General features: G+C 35.0%; 1 protein-coding gene across 8 annotated transcripts in view; it reads left to right on the top strand.

Moving 5' to 3' along the window:
• tpm2 (tropomyosin 2 (beta)) overlaps positions 1 to 24,692 on the top strand; it is a 32,914-nt gene extending 8,222 nt beyond the window's left edge. Inside the window, exons 2-9 of one of the 8 annotated variants that reach the window (XM_059357604.1) lie at positions 2,434 to 2,559; positions 8,059 to 8,192; positions 9,830 to 9,947; positions 11,250 to 11,320; positions 16,200 to 16,275; positions 17,483 to 17,545; positions 17,637 to 17,706; positions 24,082 to 24,692. In XM_059357604.1, the coding sequence (XP_059213587.1) occupies positions 2,434 to 2,559; positions 8,059 to 8,192; positions 9,830 to 9,947; positions 11,250 to 11,320; positions 16,200 to 16,275; positions 17,483 to 17,545; positions 17,637 to 17,706; positions 24,082 to 24,164 (741 nt within the window). In that variant the 3' untranslated portion in view covers positions 24,165 to 24,692. Of the gene's footprint in view, positions 1 to 2,433; positions 2,560 to 6,619; positions 6,842 to 8,058; positions 8,193 to 9,829; positions 9,948 to 11,249; positions 11,321 to 12,508; positions 12,585 to 16,199; positions 16,276 to 17,482; positions 17,546 to 17,636; positions 17,707 to 20,137; positions 20,433 to 24,081 lie in introns of those variants that run through there. The other 7 variants (XM_059357605.1, XM_059357603.1, XM_059357606.1 and 4 more) reach the window with 7 other exon arrangements.
• Positions 24,693 to 26,299: the final 1,607 nt, after the last annotated feature.

The following is a 26,299-nucleotide window of genomic DNA, read 5'->3' as shown; positions in this document are numbered from 1 at the left end:
GTACACAAATCTTTACCATAACAGAACTTTTTGTAATATTGCGGTAAAATTATATTAGCACTATTGATTTCACATTTAAGATAGCCATTTTATTCAATTTTTTTTACCGTATAAATAAAAAGTTTTTCCATCAAAATAAATGCTGTTTTGCCATATTATTGACAAGGAAATACTTTATAAATGCTGCATAAATTAGATTTTACCATTAAATATTACAGTATATTTCTGTTAGAGATAGGGTGTTTAGTACATTTAACAGTTATAAAAAGTATTTTTTACAAAAGATAAATGCAAAAATTACAGTAATGGCTTGTATATATATTACAGTATATTTTTGTTCTGTCACAGTGAATTTTACAGTGGAGTAATGTATTTTTTAAAAATATATATATAAACTGTAAAAAATACTGTTTTGGCTAATATATACATTTACAGTGTTTCATTGTAACTGAAATTGAATTAACCCATTTATCATTTTACGGTCTTTTACTCTCACGGTTTAGCAGTTTTTCACCGTAAAACCTACAGATTTTTTTTACAGTGTGTAGTTTGACAGTTTGAGCTGAGTTTTGAGAGCCTGGAGCTCTTGAGAACCTGCTAAATAAGAAAGTGGCCAAGCTTGGGCCAGGATGGGTGTTAATCTGTCTGAATGGGAGGGGGACCAGATGCATCTGCCCGAGCAAATAAAACATGAGCTTGGCAGATTAATTTGGTTCCTTTAGTAAAACAACAGCAACATAAAGCAATTATGTCCATACACAGGTAACTAACTATAAAAATACATTTCAAGGATACTGTCCGTTCCAATACCACTATACTATTGGGCATAGGAAAAATATTTAGTATGTTCCAATACATTGCATATCCATATCTGATCCTATCTTGCAATCTGTAGGCCAACATGCTTTTCTGGCTAATCTCACCCACAATCCTCAATCCTGTTCAGCATATTTATGAGCCAGAGGGTTCAGGCGCCATGGTATGATTACATCTATATGTATGTATATGCATATGACATGTTACAGTATATACTTCGTAATGCCAGTTGCAGTAAGTAATATAGTAAAAAGAAAAAGTATGCAATTTGGAATGCAGCTATACACTGCAAAAACCAACTGACAAAAAAATAAGAAATAGATAACTAAAATTAAGCAAATACATGCTCGAAATAAGTAAAATTATATGCCAGTGCAGTAAATACATTTTTCTTTGTAAGAATTCTGCACTGGAAAACCAATGATGTCTTGAAATAAATACTTATTTTGAGCAATTGTGGCTTGAAAAGCCCAACTGTAGTAACATTAAAATAAGCCAGCAATACTTGAAACTCACCAGATTGAACAGTTGAATAGCTTGAAAAGCATGAAAAAGCTCACAATGTCAATCGTAAAAAGAAGTCTTTAAACAATAAAACAATTACATAAGCACATGATAATAATACTAACAGTTAAATAAGCACATAAAGCTATGGTCAGTAGATAAATTATACTCAAAACGATATAATTACGAGATACTATTGCTAGATATAAGAAGAAAATGTTTTTTGCAGTGTAGTAATGCTGCATGGATTCCATTTCTTATTTTCTATGTCTGGAGGCACTGTGGGTAGTGTAGGCCGCAGGTTTGGACAGGAGAATAATGTGTAGAATAAAAAGACAATATCTCAATTATAATACATTTGACTTCTATTTGAAGCTTGGCAAAGATTGGGATGGTAGAATATTGAAAAAGACAATGTTGACTTAAAGCATGAGAACTACTGGTTTTACTTTTTAAATGAACCAAATGAACCAAAACCACCATCTTTTCTACACCATAACTTTTTGGTTTTAGCAGGCTGACACAACAACAGGCTGGATACAAGACACTGACCCTGTGTTCTGTCAAAGTTTTGTATATTTAACCTTCCACCCTTCTCCTCCATCTCCCCCATTCATGTTCCTTAATGTATTTAGCAAAACAATTTAGTTGTATGTAAAAAATGTATTTAGTAGGATTTGTCGATATATCTTGTTGTTGCATGCTGCAGGTGGGGTTATTCTTTTTTCCAAATTATTAATAGCCTTTATGACTATACGTCTATACACTGCAAATTATTTGTTTCTTGCCAAGAAAAAAAAAACTTCAGATTTAGAAGTGTTAGATAATGTAGCTTGTTTTAAGAGTTAATTTCTTATTTTAAGTGTTCAACATGCTTATTTCTAGATTTAACAATCTGAATTTAAGAAATCTTGTCAAGTGAAATTATCTGTCCATGCAACAAGATCATTTCCCTCAGATTTAGTGTTTTTATCTTGTTTTTAGACACACCTTTTTTGCAGTATATGTATATGTGTCAAACCCAAGTTTTCAAACTCTCTAACATGTTCTGTTTCTGTGTGTGTGTGTGTGTGTGTGTGTGTGTGTGTGTGTGTGTGTGTGTTTGGCCTGTAGCTGGAGGAGGAGCTTCTGGGTCTGCAGAAGAAGCTGAAAGGAGTGGAGGATGAGCTGGACAAATACTCCGAGTCGCTGAAGGATGCCCAGGAGAAGCTGGAGCAGGCAGAGAAAAAGGCAACAGATGTAAGTGAAGGAAACTGATGCCAGGGGTCACATTACTGCAAAGAGCCAACTATATTAAGACCACATTAAGTCATTGTCCTCAGTCCAGTCACATCCGATCCCTTCCTCAGTAACACAGTTGCCATGTTGTTGAAAACATGGAGGATTGCAGTGATATAGTGGTTTAACAGTGAACTGTTGAAACGTATACATTTGCTGGTAACACTTTACAATAACCAACGAAGTAATGTTTATAGATGGTTTATAGACCAATTATTAACTTTTTTAATTTCACAAAGTGCGCTACAAATTTAATCTTTAAATGTTTTTAACCAATTTCTTAAAGGTCTATGAATCATTTCAAAATCATTAACATACTTAATATGGTGTTAAAAATGTTAAAATGAGTGCAACTTAAACTATTAATAAACTATTAATTATAATGTAATTGTTTGTTAATGGTAAAGTAACTATAAACTTACATTAATATACCATCTATTTGTCATTTATAAATGATGTAGTTAGTTAAGCATTAATAAATTATGTATTCACCATTCTAAATGGCCTATATACGGTTTATAAATGGTGATTAAACATCAATAAACTGTTCTGTTTACCATTTATAAATGATGGTTATTGTAAAGTGTTACCCATTTGCTTATGGGCTTTATTGAAAAATGTTTTGGTTACACTTTACAATAACCATCATTTATAAATGGTAAACAGATTAATGTTTAATCATCATTTATAAACCGTATATAGGCCATTTGGAATGGTAAATACATAATTTATTTAGTTTAACTAACTAAATAATTTATAAATTATTAGATGGATGGTATATTAATGTCAGTTTATAGTTAATTTACCATTAACAAACAATTACATTATAATTAATAGTTTATTAATGGTTTTAGCTGCACTCATTATAACATTTTTAACACCATATTAAGTATGTTAATGATTTGGAAATGATTCATATACCTTTAAGAAATTGGTTGAAAACATTTAAAGATTAAATATGTATAGCACTTTGTAAATTGTTAATAATTGGTTTATAAACCATCTATAAACATCACTTAGTGTGTTATTGTAAAGTGTTACCAATGTTTTTATTTACATTCAAAAGGGTGACTGTTACACTCCCTTCCAATAAAAATGATTTCAAGTTTAGAATAAAATAAATGACTATGAAACCATGATTTTAAAATAATTGTTTTAAGTGTTGCATATATCAAGTGGTTTCCTTTAGGTGCTGTAAAAAGCACACCCCTGATTCCACAGCAAACAAAAAGTTTATCAGTTTGAACATGTCCTTGTATTTGAATATTTATGTGAGACATTATTTTAACATTTACCATTACCAATGATGTTTTAGACAATGTCTCAACTTTTTTGGAACTGGTAGTACCAGGTTGTTTAACTTGAATTAGTGCCCAGTTGTAAGTTTAGACCATCAGGGACATTATTGTGCTATAAAGCTCCTTCTGTGTTTTAAACATGCACTGACCAGTTTGTTGCAGTCAGTCAACCTTCAAACTCCCACATCTCATATCCAATAATCATAACCATTTCCTGTTGACCTTCAGGAGCACAGTTTAAACCTGGTTGCTCTATATCTTCAAACTGTCATCATTAGTTCCAGTTGAAAACTGCTGCTGAGTAGCTGTCTCACCGCTGACAGCATCAGCAGAGATGGTCTTAAATCTGTCGTGTCAAGTATCGGATTCTACCAACATATCATAAAGCTTGTCAGCACCTTGAGGCCGATGCCATCTATCCTAACCAATCTAGGGAGCTTGGCACAGAGGATTTGGTTTCTTGAGTCCTTGCTTAGCACTCTTGGCCTCTGCTCCTTAGACATTCATGTGGAGCCCCTTGAACTAACCTTCTGGATAAGTTCACATGGTGCACTAAAACAAAATCAAATCAAATCAAACTTTATTTATATAGCGCTTTTCATACATAGAAATGTAACACAAAGTGCTTTACAAAAAAAAAAAAAAGAAAAAAGAATAATAAATAAAGTCTTGTAGTAAACAAATGCTACTGTACTGTAAGTATGCCAAAGTATACTGCCCTGTCTGTTTTATCTTGTGACAAAGTTTTAGACTTCAATTTTGCTCTATTTCAGTGAAATAGATAGATAGATAGATAGATAGATAGATAGATAGATAGATAGATAGATAGATAGATAGATAGTGATATAAATAATGATATAAAAATTGCAGTAACTACAAAATCCAACTCAAAACCAAAGCAGACCACAGTAACTTAACTTTGACTGTGATAAAGACAAGAATAATACAAATTATACGTTTATTTGATTGGGAAAGTATTATCTAGATAGTGATTAAGTAAAAAAGGGGAATACAATTATATTAAGACTGAAATATACCATTACTTTAATATTAATATTAAGTCTAAAATACACAAATCTTTGAAAAGAGTTGTTAAACACATTTAAATACACTGATAACAAAATCAATTTGAGAATGTTTATTCACTGAAAACAAAAATTTGAAAGCTGAAGGAAGACAACTACATTGTTGCTGTTTATGCATTACTATATATATATATATATATATAGGTCAAATAAACTATCATGATTTTTGAGCATAAAAATGACATCATCAATACATGTAGAAATAAGTGTCATATCACCTACCTACCTCGAGACCATTTGGCTGGCCAGTTAAAAAAAAACCATTAAAACACTTTAGAGCACTTTTTCTTAGTTTTACCCTTTGAATAGTTACTACAGTTAGACTTTATAGGGCAGAATACTAGTACTATTAAGTAACCTAAACCTGTATTCTCCTTGTTTAGAGTGCTGCAGGGATGACATATTTCTGTAGGCCAACCCTAGGAATAGATAGTGGAATTTTGGATTATTGAAAAAAAGCACCGTGGCAAACAAAGGCTACAAAGGTTACATTTATTTGTTAAAACACATGTAACAGGTGGGTTAAAAAATAGGTGACAATGTTTCCAGCCACCTGACAGGACACCAGCAGCAGTCCCACTAGAAAAACAGTCCCACTAGAATAAAAACCAGAGTTGGATGACAGGATCACACACAATCACAAGATCATATTTATGTTGGTTTTTCTTTGGTTCAAAATGTTGATCCAGTAAGTCAGAATAACAAATCAATTATTATTAGGTCATATAGGTGAGTTTGCGCTGAAAAAAATATACCAACATGGCATTTAAACATGTTTTAAGTGGTGTATGAAAATGATTAAAAAATGGACAAAATAGCCCAAAACTCCATAGAGTTAACATGAGCTGTTTTAGCTGCTAGCATCCTTATTATTGCCTGAAGTTCTTCACTGACGACAACAAGTAGAAACATAATTTTCTAAGATGGTATTTTGGTTAGTTTGGACTTTTGCCAGAGGAACTTCGGCTGTGAAACCAAACATGGACACAACCTTAGTATCAAACCAACCAGTTACAGCATAGCATTTGTTGTGGACTTTACACCCTAACTTAAGACAGAACTTAACTGGTGCAACAGGCTGAAAGGCCAGTAATCTGTGTTATGACATTTATGTTGGTTTCCAAGAGTTATGAGTCATAGCATTTATGACCAATTATAGTGCAAAATAACAGAGCACGGGAGAGTAAGGACTCACTTTATTTGTCCTTAGCAGTAGGACCTTCCTGTGTGTGGTGTTACTGTGTTGTTACCAAAGATGGAAAAGAATTTAAGCAATGCCTGAATTTGTTTATGCTTCCACTGCTTACAGTGAGTCTGCTGCTGGAGGTAGCTTTTACTCCTACATGAACATCTCAGCCTCACAGGAGATATATTGTATTATATTATATTATATTATATTATATTATATTATATTATATTATTTACTGGATAAGTCAGATGCCCTTTACAGTGAGCAGCATCTGAGCAGTTATCTTTATTAAAAATAGCTGCATTACAAGTTATTTATATGTTATTGATTCAACTTGACATGATTTCAGTTTAATATTTATGCTCAAAAATCATTAGCATCAGCTAGCCTAATGATTTTCCGAGGTTGAAAAACAATGCTTAACGATAATCGTTTTATTTTGAAATTGTAACCGGAAAAATCTCCCCGTTGATGCCGACTTTTGATGCCGTTGTCACGGAAACAGCACAACAGCTGGGAGAAGCGGGTAGAGAGAGAGCATGGCGACTTTAGCATCTATGGACGCGGTGAGAAGGAAAATACAGAACCTGCAGCAGGTCGCGTACGAGGCGGAGGACCGAGCCGAGATGCTGCAGGGCGAGGCGGACATGGAGAGGCAGGCCCGACAGAGGGTAACTCTAACACCTCCAGGTCCTCTTCACCTGGTCTCTCTGACACTCAACCTAACGGTGCTCTGCAGGGGCACAAGGCAGTCAACGTTCTAAACACTCAACTATACAAATACTGAGTAACACTCCAATCGAAAGGTTCAAACTAAATGTCTTTAATGGTTTGTTCTTGACCTACTGTGAGGTAAAATGTTACAGTATTTTTCTTCAATAATATCATCATGAGGTCTCTGATGCTCCTGGACTGAGCCTTTGTTGGTTCTTGCTCTTAAACAAATGGTCCCAAAAGACTACACTGCCCTACAAAGTCTAATTGCAGTATATGCAAAGGAAAAAACTGAGAAAAACTGCTTTAAAGTTTTTTTAACTGCCCTGCCAAATGTGTTATAGTTAGGTAAGTCATATTATGACACTTATTTCTACATGTATTGATGATGTCATTTTTATGCTAAAAAAACATGTTTTAAAAGTGTTTAACAACTCTATTCAAAGACGTGTGTGTTTTAGACTTCATGTTATAAAGTAATGTTATATTTTAGTCTTAATATAATTTTATCTAACTTATAAACTTATAATTTATATTATTCTTGTCTTCATTATTCAACACGATGAAGAAATACAAGGCTACACTGTATCACAGTCAAAGTGAACTCACTGTGGTCTTCTTTGTTTTTCAGTTGGATTTTGTATTCACAGCAATTTTTACATTATTATTTATCTGAAATAAAGCAAAATTGAAATGTAAAACTTTGTCACAAGATAAAACAGACATCAAGGAGTTCATTTTTAGTTATAACTCAATTTTGACCAAAAATGTACTGCAGTTAGACTTTGTAGTCTGTCTCAGTGTCCCAGTTATTACATTATGGATATAATCTCCTGGAGGGTGACCTAGAATGCTGTCATATAGTAGCTGCACCAAAAAAACTAATAAGAACACTCAGATTACTGAATGTGAAATTACCTTAAAGGTCTACTGTATGAATATAGCCATACTATGTATTGTTTGGACGCTTCAAGAGTTATATGAAGATCAAATAAAAATGAAATTGTTGGTTGTGTTTTAAGGTTGGAATATTTGTTTTCCAGCTATATATATATCGATTATTTCTGTCTGCCGTTTGATAGGTCCTTGCCATATACACATCATTGTCATGCCGACTATAATTTTACTTGACTTGTGTGTGTGTGTGTGTGTGTGTGTGTGTGTACGCACTCAGGCTGAGGCAGAAGTGGCATCTCTAAACAGGCGTATCCAGCTGGTTGAGGAGGAGTTGGACCGTGCTCAGGAGAGACTGGCTACTGCTCTGCAGAAGCTGGAAGAAGCTGAGAAAGCTGCAGATGAGAGCGAGAGGTGAAGAGCTTCATGTGATAAAATGACTGAACCATATTCAGTTTGTGTTTCAGTTAGTTTCCTGGTCAGTATTCCTGCCTTTATTCAATAAGTCATTTTGGACTGTCCCAGTCCGTGTCAGGCTGAACTTCCTTGCTGTTATCAAACTTGTTCCATTGACAGTGTCCACGTTTGACAATAGCATTACTATCTGTGAAAACCAACAAGATCATTTCCTGGCATCACAGCTCTCCCCTGACACCAGCTGGTTGTGTTGAGGTTGTGCTATTATATGAAAAAGCAACATCAATGCATACCCATTATGTGGAGGGGTTGACTGGAACAAATGGCATGCTTATGATTTTACTATTCTTTGGGCTTGATTGACTCAAGTCTGGATTACCAAGTGGTCAAAAGGCGTGTTTCCACTGGGGGGGGGGGGAGTGTTCACCAGGAAAGTCTCAGGCCACACCCTCTCAAAAGTCAGCTCACTCTGCGTGTCTCCACTACAAGTTAGCCCCCAGAGGGATTTAGAGACTCTGGAGGTGACGTATGGTTTTCACCGTCACTAACTGTGCTCAAAGTCAGCAGCTGAAAGCAGCATGGCTAATTATGCACAGAGTCTCCGCTGATCATAAACATAGTGATTGTGAATTAACGGCATCACTAATTTTGAGTGTCTGGTGCTTGTTGTAAACAAACAGAGATTGCTAAGTGAACACCTCCTGTAGCAGCAGCACATACACACTGTACTGCTACAGAGCTAACTGTAGCTAACTGTAGCTAACGGCGGCTCTTCTTAACAAGCCGGCCTCCAGCTCGTTAGCGTCTCGTTAAGAAGAGTAAGAAGGAGTCGCTGGATTTGTCTTCAGTCACTTACTTGAAAAATAGTCACTAAGGGGGTCTGAAAAGTTGCTAAATATAGCATATAGCCGGCTTTTACAAATGGCGTGTGTTGTTGTCTGTAGAGTACTAAGTCACATCCTGCTTAGCGATCTATCCATTCAGTAACCAGGCTGTTTTCAGGGGAGAAAAAAGACCCTGCTCTTCATCAGGGACAAAAAGTGTCCCGACAAAAGCCGGCTCCGGACTGCTCGTATTCAAATTAGGGGCATTTCGGCGAGTGAGACCCGCCTCATTCCGGGTATTGCCCGGTAGTGGAAACAGCCCTAAAGTGGTCATGTATGCCAGAAACCGGTTTAAAACACTCTAGTCTAACCCTGAACCCTGAGATGTCTAACCCTGAGATGGGAAACTGAAAGTTTTTGGTTCCAAAACTGGAAGGGACCCGTTCCATGAAGTGAGTTTATAATAGGTCAGGCTAACTGAAAGAAGCCTGGCTTATTTGGTACACTTGCTTCATCGAACACTACTCTTTTCAGAGTCAGTTCAATCAACACTGAGTAGGTTGAAGCTGTCATAACACAAATGAATAAAGAATTTGATTAGTGTTGAATCATATAACCACAAAGTAATTATTACACGGATCATCTGGAGGTTGTATTTCAACATCATCAGAGTTGTGGTCGTCTGCGTCAGTCAAAGACATTATACGTTGTTATGTGTAAAAGTTACTCTCCAAACATTCATGACTTTATTGTTACAGTTAGCCTCAGTTTGGCTGTTGTTTCTGACTATCTGCTCCCTTTGTCGTTCAGAGGGATGAAGGTCATAGAGAACAGAGCATCAAAAGACGAGGAGAAAATGGAGATCCAGGAGATGCAGCTGAAGGAGGCCAAACACATCGCTGAGGAGGCCGACCGCAAATATGAAGAGGTGGGGAATTATTGGGCCTCATTCACCAATATCTTCTTAAGAATCTTCTTAGATTCTTTCTTAAGTCCTTCTTAAGAAGATTTCTAAGAAGACCCTACGTCAGATTCATCAACGTGTTCTTAAGCCGCTGAATTGCTCGCAGCCGTGTTCTTAAACTGATGAATGCCATCTCCTCGTAAATAGAGCGGGCGTGCCAGGTGAGTCTAATTAACATAGGATTAGCATAGGTAACCGCCCATTAATGCCCATAAAAGGACCCATAAAAAGGACTGCAGGGCCGTGTGTAGACGCCACACAGAGGAAACAGCAACAGAATGCCTAAAGCAAAATAAAGCGTAAATCTGTTGGAGCACAGGTAAAAAGAAAAAAAACTTTAGCAGTTCAGAACTAGAAGTTCTGCTGCAGGAGATCACTTGGAGGAAGAAAATTATATTTAGCAGCCTTAGTGCGGGTTGCAACAACACAAACAATTTATTTTCTGGAATAATACCTTATAAAATATATCTATATATCTATATATCTATATGTCTATATATATATATATATATATATATACATATATATATATATAGGCAGGAGTTTACCATAGTGTGTAAGCTCAAAATATGTCTTTAGTATTGGACTGAGGGGTTGCAACCTTAGCTTGATTTTATTTTTTTATTTTTTAAATCACATATGAAGCCCCTTGTTTTGTAGGTCGTGGAGAAATGCCACCCATAAATCAGGTCTCACTATCATATATCACTAATGGACAGCATAATTTCCAATTTACTTGATTCATGTTAAAGCGTTGGCACATTTAATTTAATTAAAATGAAAAATGAAAAAAAAAAACATACATAAATAAATACAATAAATATGAATACATAAATATGAAAATAAATACATAAATAAATACATAAATATGACGGAAATTTCACTGTAATGTATTTTATTGAACTTAACAAAAGAAGACAACACAACCATGCCAACATGTCAGCACTGAAATGTGCTTAAGAGTACTCCTCTTCGTAGGATTTGTTCTTACCTGAGAAAAATCCTGGATAAGAAAAAAATTCATGAATGCCACAATCTTCGTAAAATCTTCGTAAGTAGGACTAACTTACATTATTGCCCTAAATGTCAATAATTTATATTTCCAAGTTTTAGCAACTTAAATCACTGTTTTGGGCAAAACATACAAGTTGGCTTTTTTTGCAGTGTATGTACACTATGTAGTCCAGAAGTGGAACACAGTATGAAGTAAGAAAAGAGAATAGCAGTATTGGTTTGGAGGATTGACTGTGTGCTGGATGTGTTCAGGTTGCCCGCAAACTGGTGATCCTGGAGGGTGACCTGGAGCGTTCAGAGGAGCGCGCTGAGGTGGCTGAGGCGTAAGTCAACACCTGCACCATGAAAACTCACACTGCAACTAGAGCCACTCTTCATTATTCATGTTGCCGTAGTAGAGCTCAAGTAGTCACTACTTTGGCAGCATGTGATCTTTCCACATTCACTCACCATTGATACTTTTTTTTTAAAATTTAACAATAATATAATCTTATAATAAGTGTTTATATTCACAGTTCTAACTACAATATAAGTGGTGCATGGACTCAAAAGGTACAATGACTGTTTTTGATTAATATATTAATACTTTTTGGTGACACTTTACAATAACCATCATTTATAAATGGTAAACGGATAGTTTATTAATGTTGAATCATCATTTATAAACCGTATGTAGGCCATTTAGAATGGTAAATACATAATTTATTAATGTTTAACTAACTAAGTAATTTATAAATGCCTAATAGATGGTATATTAATGTAAGTTTATGGTTGCTTTACCATTAAAAAACTATTCAATTATAATGGATAGTTTATTAATAGTTTTAGTTGCACTCATTTTAACATTTTTAACACCATATTAAGTATGTTAATGATTTTGAAATTATTCATAAACCTTTAAGAAATTGGTTGAAAACATTTAAAAATTAAATATGTGTAGCACTTTGAAAATGGTTAATAATTGGTTTATAAAGCATCTATAAACATTATTTAGTTGGTTATTGTAAAGTGTTACCTACTTTTTTAATAAATTGATTTATCTTTGGGCTTCAAAATGTCAGATAATTCTGAAAAATGCCAATCCCAAGTTCCAAGAGTCAGATACCTTATTTTATTGGACAAACTGTACAAAACCCAAGACACTCAGTTCACGATGTTTTAGAAAGGTTAACACCAGTGGATCCTCACTTTGGAGAAACTTGTATTCACATTTGGCATTTTTCTTTTTAAATCACCTAAATGATTAACCAATTGTTTGATAGCAAGTGATTTATGATCTGTTGACCAACTAATTTATCATTGTTTCAGCACTAGTGCAAAGTGTTGTACTCTATTATCATGTAGCTATGTGTGAATACACTAATCAGACCTGGGTGTGTGTTTTTTTAAGTAATGCATGACTGAATACACCACCACTGCCTGTATGGGACTTGTTGTTGTTTGTTGTTGTTTTATGGCTGCCCCGCCCACTGTTCCCCCTCACCCCCGACCTCCTGGACTAACCCCTTCAGGCGAGTGAGGGAGCTGGAGGAGGAGCTCAGACTAATGGACCAGAATTTGAAGTCCATGATGTGCGGAGAGGATGAGGTACTTTCGTACAAACTTTACCAAGTCCTAATTCTGACCTTCTACCTTCTGCTCCTTTGACCTGCAGCCACTCAAGCCCTGTCTATTCTCTGTCTACCTGCACTTGGCCTCATGCATGTCCTTCGAACAGTACCAGAAGGATAAGTCCACTGATATTTTGTATTGTTTTTCTCCTTAACCCTTAATAGGGCACTCATTGAAATAGTTGCAAATTCCAAATTTCAACCCTAGAGATTATTGGAGGATATTACATACTGTCAGAATGTGTAAAAAAAACAAACATACGGACCCAGGGGAGGGGGGTAATATTTTGAGGAAAAAGTTTATGAGATTAAAGTTGCAAATCTAGGAGAAAAAAATGTGCAGATTTATGAGATTTAAAGTGTTGAAAGTTGCTTTTTTTTCCCTTTTTTCTCACTTTTTTTGCACAGATTTGCTACTTTAAATCTCTTAAATCTGCAACTTTTTTCTTGTAGATTTGCCACTTTAATCTAGTGAATTTGCAACTTTTTTCTTGAAATATTACTATTATTTTTATTCATACTTGGCCCTAATATGGCGTCATAGTCAAGTTCTCCTGGTACAAGTCACTGAAGAATAACTCTGTTTGTACGACTGTTTCTTGCAGATTTTTTTTCTAATTATATTATTATCATACTGATTGGTCAGATGTCATGGTGTCACCAACTGTGATGTAGCCTCATCGGTGCTGATTAGCTGGAAGAAATCCATTCTGATATCCACTGAAGTTACCAAATATAGTTTGTCGCCTGATAAAGGGTTAACAAGTCCTTTGAAAGACCAAAACCAACAACACATTGACTGAAGGGCATATGTTAGGTTATCAGAAATGGAGGAAAAAATTAAGTTTAAGTTAAATAATTGTGTGTATGAAAGTAAGAGAGGGAGATTCGACATGCAACAAGGATCCTCAGTTGGAATCAAACCGAGGTAGTTGTGGTTACATAGTCCCCAACAGGCATCATTAATGTTCAGTTATTGTGGCTTCTTGGGAGAATATTAACTGGTAATGAAAATATAGATGCTCTTTTCCGGACATAAGAAACCTCATTGACATTTGTAATAATAAAAATAAGTTCAGCCTTAGAACGTTCTAAACATGTTTACTGTGTTGGACCTGCACTTATATAGTGTTTTTCTAGTCGATTTGCGACCACTCAAATCGCTTTACACTACAGACTGCGCTCATTCACCCGTTCACACACACATTCATACTGGTGGCAGAGGCTACCAGGGCACACTGGTGCCACCTGCCACCATTGGGAATTCATTCACACACCGATGAACGCAGCATCGGGAGCAATTTGGGGTTCAGTATCTTGCTCAAGGATCCTTCGACATGTAGCTGCCATGGTCAGGGATCAAACCACCAACCCTCCAATCAGTGGGCAACCCGCTCTACCAACTGAGCCACATCCACCTGCCTCGTGTTGTTGCCAATCAAAAAAAAAATTGAAATTGAAATGAAAATTGACTAATGTTTGTTAAAATCCCACTCCACTCAGAGATGTTTTGTTGCTTCTTATGTTTATCCTCTAAAATATGACATTGACTCAACTGCCTTGTATCTGTGCAAAGTTTGTCACTAGAGAGGTGCTTTTACATTCCTCTAGTCGAGGAGGAGATGTCTGTGCTCCTCCCTACAGTTCCTGACAAACTAGAATAGGAACGTCACTACTTTGACAAGGCAATCAAAAGCTATAAGAGAAAACTGAAGCTTCCAGTACAGAGAGCAAAAACACATAGTAACATTGTTGCATTATTATTATTATTATTATTATATAGTGCTGTGTAAATATATTAATTCATGAATTCACATTTGTTATTTTCTGACAAAATTAATCGCGTGGCTTATTTAGAGCAGCCATATTGCTTTTAGCTGTAATAATAATTCAAATCAGTCCTTGCTGCGGCAGACGCGGGTTCGAATCCGGCCTGAGGTCCCTTTGACGCATGTCCTCCCCTCTGTCTCCCCCTTTCTATCTATCACTTTCAATAAAGCATGAAAAATGCCAAAAAAATAATAATAATAATTCAAATCATTTCATCATCATCATCATTTTTTTCCTGGTAGTTGAGTCAAATGACGCTCCCAGCGCCCATTTCTGTGAACGCGCACAGAGCCTGAAGAGGAAAGGGTTAACTGAGAAAGTTGATAACCACCTTCATGATGCCTCTTATCCATGACTGGGGCTGTTAGGCTTAGTGAAACCAGATCACAACAAGATATATGTTGAACTCACTTCGTAGTACAGGGCTCAGGCGCTGAAACTGTTGCTGCCATCTGCAGATCGCACTGCTCTCTCTCCGGTTAACCTATGTTGAGCACTGGGCCCAGGCCCATACCTGTCAAGTATCCCATTTTGGCCGGGAAAGTCCTGTATTTTACCTTTCTTTCCCGCTGTCCTCCCATATTAGTATTTCCCCGTAAATCACCCGTATTTTAACCATAGACTGTATATTTTAACCGGGCCCAGGCAGAGGAAAAAATACACAAACATTCCCAATCTGAGCTCTGTCACTAGCCTCGCAATAACTGCCACCCGCAGTAGCTACTACAGGTACTGTAGGTGGCAGCTGTTGCGAGTTTAGTGTGTGATGTCAGATGAGTGACAAGCATACACTGTATAAATAATGAACATGGTGCATCTCCTGTGGCACACCTGGTAGATGCCCAGTCCTCATGAGAGGGTGACCCGGGTTCAAATCTGCCTCGGAGTGCTTTACACCACACACTACGCTCATTCACCCGTTCACACACACATTCATACTGGTGGCCAAGGCTACCAGGGCACACTGGTGCCACCTGCCACCATTGGGAATTCATTCACACACCGATGAACGGGTGTGTCTGATTATTGTTGTTATGACAGCTGAGGTCAGACACACCCGGATGAATCAGTTTGTCCAATAATGGCAGACAGGAAACAAAGGAGCTGGTTGAAGTTCAGGAAGTGGTGCAGCTGTGCATAAAGCCAATTGTAGTTTATAAGTGGTTGACAAGTGGTGATTGTAGCTTTCTTGTACACCTGTCTTATAATGTAAGGGATACTGGAGCTTGGTTGGGGTGGTGGGACTGCTCGTGCAGGAAAATTTCCCTTATTTTCAAATCTAAAACTTGACAGGTATGCCCAGGCCATTTAAAACATGTCTGGAGGGGGACTTAAAAAACAATGGCCAACTGTTTGAGGAAATTACTGATCCCATTGTTAATTTTTTTTTTTTTCAGAAGGAACCAGTGAGCTTGAGAGTAGGGAAGTCAGAAAGTATTAAGAGATGCAACTAGCATTGGTTTGGTCCAACGCATGAAACTTACTGGAAAAATAACATTTGTGATTAATCTATACCTTAGTTTTTGCTGTAATCTACCACCCAAACTACATTTTGATAAAACCCTCCTTCCCTGTCTAACTGACATCAGCTGTAAAACAGCAGCTCGATGACAGATATGCATCTTCTGTCTCTGAGGGAGACGGACAGAACAGTTTTGGAGTGGTCCTTCAAACAGTATCAGGGCCTGAGCTCTTCTGCTTTCCTACCTTCCAAATCACTACTTTCTCTTCTTTTGCTTCTCTTCTCTTTTACCTTGCTCAGTAAATCAGGTGACCTTGAGGAAGAGTTGAAAAATGTCACCAACAACTTGAAGTCACTGGAAGCCCAGGCTGAGAAGGTATAGTAGGAACTGAGGGGCTTTTAGCCAAAAGACCGGCCAGTGAGAGAAAACAAACAAAAAGACATTTCATTTCAAAATCCAGGCACACAAAATGATAGGAACCTATGTCCATTTAACAACACACATACAATCCTTGTTAGCCTTCTGAAGAGACGCTGACACATGAGAAAGTGAAACTGAAATGAAGAGTTGAGAGGAGGGAGGTCCTTTTGTTTCAGGTTCTGCATTTGACCAGACAGAACGTCTTTAAACCTTAAATTTAAATTAAGGCTTTAAACGATCATATTCAGAATAAAGTCATAAGTAGTCCTACTCTGTGGTTCTCACATACTTTCATTCCATTCAAGTCATAGATATATGCATCAGTTTTTTATTGTCAGTCTCTGACAATGAAACATTTTGGCTCATGTTGATTTATATGGCATGAGCCAAAACATTTCCACCTTCCATCTCTGTTTGCATTAAGATTTAATATTGATACTTGGTGTATCAGTTAAATCAGCTTTAGAATCAGTTTTTTTATATTGCATTGGATACAATATTTATTATCCCCATACATTTTCAAATTGATTTTATTATAAGTGTATTTAAAAGTGTTTAACAACTCTATTCAAAGATCTGCGTATTTTAGACTTAATATTATAAAGAAATAAAGTAATATATTTTCATCTTAATATAATTTTATCTCACTTTTTGACTTCATCACTATCTAGATAATAATTTCCCTTTCAAATAAACTTATAATTTCTATTATTTTTATGTTTAAATTAGTATATATATCCAAATTAGACCACAGTAAGAGCAATTACATTTAATCAATTATTATAGTGCAAGTTGGATTTTATAGTTACTGCATTTTTTGTATAATTATTTCTGTGAAATAAAACAAAATTCTAAAATCTAAAACTTTGTCACAAGATAAAACAGACATCAAGGAGTTCATTTTTAGTTATAACTCAATTTTGACCAAAAATGTAGTTACTGCAGTTAGACTTTGTAGGGCAGAACAGCTATCTTCACATTTTACTGCTCCATTTTGTGTTTCACACCCATCTATGTATAATTATCCACCTTACCTTTCTTCAGTAAATTCAATTGATCTTCCAAAGAAATACAGAAAAGTAGTGTACTTATCATCCATAAATTAAGTCGCTCCTTAAAGTTACTTTTTGTCTTGTTAATACCTGTTTTGTTTGGTTTTTAGTACTCACAAAAGGAGGACAAATACGAAGAAGAAATCAAAGTTCTCACTGACAAACTGAAAGAGGTAAGATTTCTTCACTCACATTTCTGTTACAGTGTTGCTGTTTGTGTTGTGTGTCAGACTGTGTATTGACACATGTTGTGCTGTGTCAAAGGCTGAGACCCGTGCAGAGTTTGCAGAGAGGTCTGTGGCCAAGCTGGAGAAGACCATCGATGATTTGGAAGGTATGCATCCCCCCCTGTGCTCTGTGCCTGGTCTATACATGATATACATTGGGAGGTGGTCTGTAGAGATCTGCTGGTGCTTGTGCTCAGTGATCTGCAGTAGCCAGCTGATGCCATGACATTAACACCAGTCACTCTGCTCATTTCAAGTCAAGTCAAATTTATTTATATAGCACATTTCATACGGCAGGTGTAAACTCAATGTGCTTAAAGTAAAAATCATACATGACAGAAATATACAATATACCTACACTAAACATTGCATTAACATTATATACAAAACAGATCAAATAAACCATAAAATAATGTGACATACATAAAAACATATAATACAGCAGACAGCAACAGAGTAGGGTAAGAGGTAGTGGTATTATCATTGTTAAAAGAAACAACAATAGTACGGCTTTTAACCCTTTGATGCACAACATGGGTCTAAAGAAGGGGTGGGCAATTAATTTCCCCAAGGGGCTTCATGACCAATACCACGAAGGTTGCGGGGGCCGGACCAAAACTCTGAACTAAATTCTGCTCAATATTAATGTAATCGCTTTATAAAATACAGTAAATTATCTGGGTTTGAGCTGCTACTGATAAGAATACATGTTATGATAAGACTGTTAATGTGGTAATAAATCAAATATAGCAGTAAAAAGTAGTAAATACTCCAATCACTATATCACTTTAACATTTATAACTGTAAATGACCTTTAGCAAGGTTCCTATCGGTATATTTGTATTATAGAGCTTGTTTTTTCATGTTTGTAAATTTTCTAGGTGTTTTACAATATTGTGATGCTTTTATTTTGAAAAGGCGCCGTCCAGCGTGAAACGGGTGCTTTTATTTTGAAAGGTAGTGACAGGATATAACAGGTAGAACGGTAAAAAAAATAAAAACAAACGGTAAATAACAACAAGTGCTTCGTAATTCATATGAAGTTGATATAAAGTATCTAAAAGGCTTCTATAATGGCTGACAGGATACAAAGTTTGTTAAAGTTTATTTTCTTCTATCATATATTAGTGGCTATATTTGTTGTCTTAACTATAGTAAAAGTGCTTGTTTAGTGCTAATGCTAATATTTGTTAGCTCTTACGGTGGATTCACAAGGTGACCAAGGAATATCTTACTTTTATGTTCATGGAGCTACGATTTTAAATTAATCTTGTGAACTATCAGTAAAGAGTCGAGTCTTTGCAGGTGGATACGTAAACCACCTTCAAAATAAAAGCACTGCGGTTGTATTGATTTCTAATGTCTGGGTAACCTCATGCGGGCCGGACCAGGTCAGCCAACGGGCCGGTCTGGTCTAAAGTGACCCGACTAAGTTTTTATATTCTACATCTTTGCAATAAATTAATTTCATCATTCAGTATTGCAGGTTTCCCTAAAATAACTTGTTTTTGATCATCATACATCCTAATTTTTTGTTTTCTTACTTTTTGAATAAAACCCTTTTTGTATCACTACGCTTCTAATGCACAAGGCCCTTTTTGACCCATGTTGTGCATTAGAAGGTGTTTATATGTTGTCACCAATTCACCACTCACCATTTAAAACCTGACAAAGAAGACACAAATATTAACTATCCTATTTTGTTAAATTGGTGTTTTTCCAGTGGATATTATTATTTGGTGGCTCTAATAAGTCTCATGTTAAAATATGTGATTTTCCAATGTAACCTGGTGGTTCTAACAACTCTTAAAGTTAAACATTAAAAATAAGACAGACATAGTTACACATATACTCAAATTGTTAATTTAGTGTATCACTTTTTGTATCACTACGCTTCTAATGCACAAGGTCATTGTTGACCCATGTGTGTAAACTTGATGTAATAATACAAAAACTATTTTTCTTCATAACATATGAAAGGAAAAATGGATATAATGATCTGTTGTAATTTAAAAAAAAAAAATTCAAACACACAGCAGCATTAAATAACATAAATAATAATATGGGAAATGAATGCAGGTCATTTTGACCCATGTTGTGCATTAGAAGGTGTTTATATGTTGGGCATCAACAGGTTAAAAGAGCCTTTTCCCCTTTACCTAACTAAAAGCTTGAGAAAGAAGATGTTTTTTAGTCTGCTTTTAAAGGAAGACACTGTTGTAACAGACCTGAGTTCATGTGGTAAAGAATTCCAGAGAGTAGGACCAGAATGGCTGAAGGCACCATGAGCTCCTTTAGTGTTTATTCTGGGTGAGGAGACCTTTATTTGATGATCTCAAGGATCTGTCTGGTGTGTATTCAGAGAGCATGTCAACATCATCTAAGTTTGAGGATTTTAGCAGTTTGGATTAATTGTTTTGTACTTTTCCTTTCTGTTTCCTTGCCCTTTCCTCATTCTGTTTCCATCCTATACATCACCTGCTCTGTCCCTCGTCTGTCTGTCTGTGTGTGTGTGTGTGTGTGTGTGTCCTCCTCCAGATGAAGTGTATGCTCAGAAGCTGAAGGGCAAGGCTCTCAGTGAGGAGCTGGACCTGGCTCTCAACGACATGACTACACTGTAGCTGCTCTCTCATTTCCTCTTTCCTCCTCCTTCCCGTCGGAAGTCTTCTCTGCCTGCTTGCTGTTGTTTTGTTCCATTCCACAGTGGTATCAGGGGCTACAAGAGTCTAGAAATCCACCTCCCCTGTCTCTATGTTACACGGCACTAGTCTTTAAGTTATTGCTCACCCAGTCACTGCTGTGTGTCTGCAGGTTCACTGAGTTTATTGACCCCCCCCCCAATAAATGTATTAAAGCTTTCTTGACTTTTCTGTCTCCTTGCAGTCTTGTCCTCTTTCTCTTTTGTTTACTTCTTCTATTTAGCATTAATGAGCAGTGTATGAATAAAAAAAACACCACTTTGAAGCACACCAAACTGCAAAAAGCCACTTCTCAAAAAGAAGAAAAAAAGTACAAAAATTAGGTGTATTTTGCTTAAAAATAGCAAAATTATCTGCCAATAGAACAAGAAAATTTGTCTTCTCAAGACTTTCCAAAACAAGTAAAAAATCTAATCTTAACGAACCCAAAAATACCTTTGAATTAGTGTATTCTAACTAATAAAAAGTGATTTTATTTTTTTATTGTTGTTGTTAAATGTTTCATGTTAAATGTTTAAATATCAGTTCATATCATATAAGTGTCAGTTTACAGCTATGTGCCAATGTACTAGTTAATTACATACATACTACACAACAATACACACTTCTATTGTTTCATTGATAATAAAACAATTGATTCCATCTGGCTGCTTGTTTTAAGTATGTGAAGAGGTCAAATTATGTCAGTTATGATTTCTTAGTTATGCTTGATATAAGAAATTATTACTTTGAAATAGCAGTTTTATACTTGTAAGTGTTGCTGAAACAGCTTTGTAACTTTTGATATTCTAGTTTCCAGCATGTATTTACTCAGTATAGGTCATAAAATCTCAGTAACAAGCTGTAATATCTGATTTAGATAATTAAGGACCAAAACACTTAAAACAAGTGAAACAGTCGAACATAAAAGATGCTGACTAAGAAGAAATATCTTTTCAGACAAAAAATAAGCATTTATTCCCTTGATCGAAGATATTTCATCTGACTTAGATTTCAGTTTTTGCAGTGTGTATGCATGTTTTCATCATTTTTTTCCCATCAATTTGTCAAATGTACCCATTGTAGAAGAATCTTTAGCGGAAGAAAACCTCAAATTGAAGAAAAGAGTCTTTACTTATTTTTAAAAAAAAAAACAGTGATGGATACTGAGCATTCACGCAGCATGGAGAAAAACACACACACTCTCTCTGCTCAGCAAGCTAAGGGCAGACATTTTACACTAAATACTTATTTAATGAATTACTTTTACAATGACGAAAAGCAAAAGTGAATCAATTTGGAACAAATTGAGTTCTAATGTAAGTTAAGGCGTGACTGTCGTTTACATATAATATATTTATGTTTCCTTTGGAGCATCTATCACTATCACCTAACACTTCTAGTCTATGCTGCCCTACAAAGCCTAACTGCAGTACATTTTTGGTAAAAAAAAAAAAAAAAAACAAGAAAAAAAAAAAAGAGTTATAGCTAAAAATGACCTCCTTGATGTTTGTTTTATCTTGTGACAAAGTTTAAGATTTCGATTTTGCTTTATTTCAGAGAAATAATTACATAAAAACCACAAAATCCAACTCAAAACCACGGTCTGCTTTGGATATATATGCTAATTTAAACATAAAAATAATAGAAATCATAAGTTTATTTGAAAGGGAAATTATTATCTAGACAGTGATGAAGTAAAAAAAGTGAGATAAAATTATATTAAGACTAAAATATAACACTTCTTTATATTATTAAGTCTAAAAATAGACAAATCTTTAAATAGAGTTGTTAAGCACTTTTAAATACACTGATAACAAAATCTATTTTAAAATGTTTATTCACTGAAAACAAAATATAATAGATGAAAGAAGATAACAACATTGTAGTTACTGCATTACTATTAGAACCTTTTACAGCAATGCAGTAACTACATTTTTGGGGTCAAGGGTCAAATAAATCATGATTTTTTAGCATAAAATGACATCATCAATACATGTAGAAATAAGTGTCATATCACTTATCTACATATAACCAATTTAGCTGGCTAGTTAAAAAATGTTTTCAAAAAAACTTTAAAGCAGTTTTTCTCAGTTTTACCTTTTGCCTAGTTACTGCAGTTAGACTTTGTAGGCAGTGGCGGTTCTAGACCAATTTTACTGTGGGGGCCAAGGAGGGGCCAAACGACCAAAAAAGACACAAAATGAGAAGACAGAATAACCCCAAAAAACCCACAAAAAAGACACATAAATTACACCAATGGCAAAAAAGACACAAAATGACAAAAAAAGACATAAAATAACTAAAAAAGACACAACAACAGACAAAAAAAAATACCAAAAAAAGACACAAAAAGACACAAATGACCAAAAAAAAACACAAAATGACACGTAAAGACATGAAAAGGATTAAAAAATGGACAAAATAGCCCTTTAAGACTCCATAGAGTTAAACTATTATACAATGTAACATTCTGGGTTCCTTTTGTGTACAATGAGATATTGTTTGAAGAAAAAAAGGTTAGAATTGCTCCATTGTTCATTGTTATGACTTGATCATTTTATTATTAATTTGACACAGGGGCCAAAGCAGGGGCCAAAGGCTTCTTCACAGGAGCAGGGGCCCCTGTAGGCCCCTGTGTAGAACTGCCACTGTTTGAAGGGCAGTGTAGTACAATTATCCTCAGTTGGCCTTTACCTTCCAATCCAAAGCTCTGTATAAATGCTAAGTAATGAAGTTGAGTTGAGAATCTGCAACAGGCAGGACGCAATGCAGAGTGTTATTTTTTAAGACATGATACTGTTTATAAACTCAAATATATGATTAAAACAGACTAATAATAGTGACAGTGCAGTCTTTCAACACTGCACAGGCACTGGAACTGGTTTAGATTCATCAATATCTGTCCAGTCATTCACATAAGGTTACATCACAGCCACAGCCCAGTTTCCCTGCTGGGACATCTTGGATAATTCCAACCTTCTGTGACCTCAGAGAAAGTGATTTGCACATGGCCTTTGTGTTTTGTATATTTTTCAACATCACACGGAAAATATATGAAACACAAAGTAAAATAATTTTCAATAATATAATTTTTAAATATCTACAGTATATATCCATATATACACATTCACAAACACACACACACACACACACACACGCAAACACACACAATTTTAATTTGTTTTTATTTTTTGGAAAATAGTTGGTTTTAGTTTAGTTTTTATTAGTCTTAGTGTTAGTTTTAGTTGTTTTGTAATGGGGTATTTGTTGGGTGCCAGATTAAAAAAAGTCACAATAAATGTTGTCTTTATTTCCTTTGTCTGATCCATCTCAGCCCCAATAAGTTTATTAAGTCATAAAAGCAGATAGATTAAATAGATTTCATATCAACCAAAAAGGTTTACGTATGAAAAAAGTTGACAAAGACGAAAACGAAGGACATTTTCACAATAATTTTAGTTAGTTTTGTAACCGCAAAATACAGTTTCAGTTAGTTATCGTTTTTTTAAAAACTCGTTTTTATTTTTATTTTTATTTCAGTTAACGCAAATGTTTTTTCAATTCTAGTTTTCGTTTTTTCTTAGTATTCGTTATAATAACCGTGTTACTTGCCACCTGGGATAGTATCAGTAACATTTTGTTTTTCAGATAATATTCTAGGAAATGATATTTATTTGTAAGTGTAGTGTTAGAACAGGTTTGTGATTCCCCAGCACAATTTCCATTATTCTCTTTTGATCCTCTTTTCTGTATCTACCAGTTTCAGACAGGAAACTCACCTTTGTTTGTTTGTTCCTCCAGAGAAACTTGCCCAGGCCAAAGAAGAGAACCTGGACATGCACCAGGTGTTGGACCAAACCCTTCTGGAGCTCAACAATCTATAAAGACATCTTCAGAGCTAGATGACTGACAGCAGCAAAAAAAAAAAAAGTTGAATCTCCTACACTCGTACAGATGGAATCTGTGTGACTATAGCAGTTAAAAATAGGTCAATGAGGATTGGTTCATATGTAAATGTATGGAGCCCCTGAATTGACATAAGCAACAAAGTGTTTATTGCAGACTGACAGCTGTTTTGTGTGCTCTACAAACGGTTGCATGCAGAAATAATCTTATAATAATTATAATATTTCTTTCATATCTCAATTGGAGAATCAGATCAGAACACAAGGCAATGACAAACTTTTGACCTTTTATTTTGAAGGTCTTTTTTTCTACTTTGCAACATGCAACTTGTATGAATGTCTATTAGGTGCTTTAAAAAGTCATCATCAGATTAATACAATTACCAATAGAACAAACTAAATGTAAGAGTGGGATTGATTTTTCTAAAAGATGAATTGAATAAAGTGCTGTGATCTGTAAAACTGACATCTAACCTAACTGAATAAAGGTTTTATATATTCTGAAAAGATGCATTCCTGAAATGATAACTGTAATAAGAAGATGTCTTTGAGATGTTGTGAGATTTTATAATTAGACAAACAGACACACTAATGGCACACATACAGCAAAGGAGCTGCACATAACCTGGTCACATAAACGTTATAATAGTTTTGTATTTTTCATTAGTTTTGGTTTAATTTTGTTGCGTTTTTTTGTTTTCAAATTCAGTTAGTTTGAGTAAGTTTTTAGAGTGAGGTTGCTAGGTTGATTATTTTTAAAAAATGCTTAGTTTTAGTTTAGTTTTTAGTAGTTTAAGTTTTTTGTAATGGGCTATGTGTCTTATATATTATCTGTCGTAACACCATGCGTGCACACACACACACACACACACACACACACACACACATATATATATATATATATATATATTGGCGTGCTGCATTTTTTATGCCACAAGAGGGCAGAGCAGCTAAAAGGATGTGCTGGTTCTGACTGAAGGTAATGCTTTTTTATCCAAAATATTAACTTGGTAAGCCATTAACTAATGATTTCATGGCGTTTTGCACTTTAATTATTTTCATAATCCCCCTCAAAATCTTTTCTAAACAATTTTATTGGTATCATATATCATACCATATCATGTCATCAAGTGCTATTCACATGTTACATACTTAATAATTGCCTGAAATCAATAATTATGTATTTTGTGGTGATAATGCAACTACTTGTCATAGATAATAGCAAAGATGACTTTCTGGTTAATATCCTTTTTATTCTTGGAAACATTGTATTACGAAAATCCAAGTTTGGTGTTTTTATAATGAGTTGTTTTTTTTAATAAGCCCTTAAAATCATATTCAGTAAAATAAAAATGCAATGGAACTTCTTAGCACAATAGAAGAGTGCAATTTAAAATATAAGCCCTTGCCCTCAATTTTATTTATTTTTCACTCATTCCTTTGCATTGAGACAAATCAAGTCGTATACTAAAATGTCTTTTCAGTTAAAAAGACCTTTAGAAAGTATTCATGCAGAAGCTTTATACATTAAAAAAAGTGAAATATTCGTCAAATTATGAAATGAAAATCTAAAATTAAGCCAGTCAAATGTTTTAAAGGAATAAAAGTTGCAACACAACAGTGTAAGAATAAAATATAAACTACTCATAATTCAGAATGGCCTATTTCATAACAATATGTTATATTAAATCCTAATTATTGATGCATCAATGTGTTCATTGATTGAATATTGAATCTGTATTTCATATATAATTAATAAAGAGTATGTAATATTTGCCTATGAGATGTAGTGTAGTAGATGTATGATGCAGCAAAAAAGGGAAATACTACTAATATAAGTAAAGTTCAGTTATCTTAAAATTGTACTAAACTAAATGCAGTCACAGTAGAGTAGTTGCAATGCACTATTAAACATCAGATTTACTGTGTACTTCAATCTGTTGGTTTCTGTGCTTGTGGAGAAAGCGCCATCTCATGGTTACACCCTGTAATTGAATGAATAGACGGAGATCAGGGGTCGCAACCTTTACATATAGAAGATTGTCTTCGAAAAAAAGAGAAAAAATGTTGGAATGGAGCCACAAACCTTATTTTGAACCTCACAATGAAATAAA

This window comes from Centropristis striata, chromosome 19 (assembly GCF_030273125.1).
Source record: "Centropristis striata isolate RG_2023a ecotype Rhode Island chromosome 19, C.striata_1.0, whole genome shotgun sequence".
In the NCBI taxonomy this organism is placed as follows: domain Eukaryota; kingdom Metazoa; phylum Chordata; class Actinopteri; order Perciformes; family Serranidae; genus Centropristis; species Centropristis striata.
Note: the sequence above shows the minus strand (reverse complement) of the source record. Positions and strands in the feature narration are given on the sequence as shown.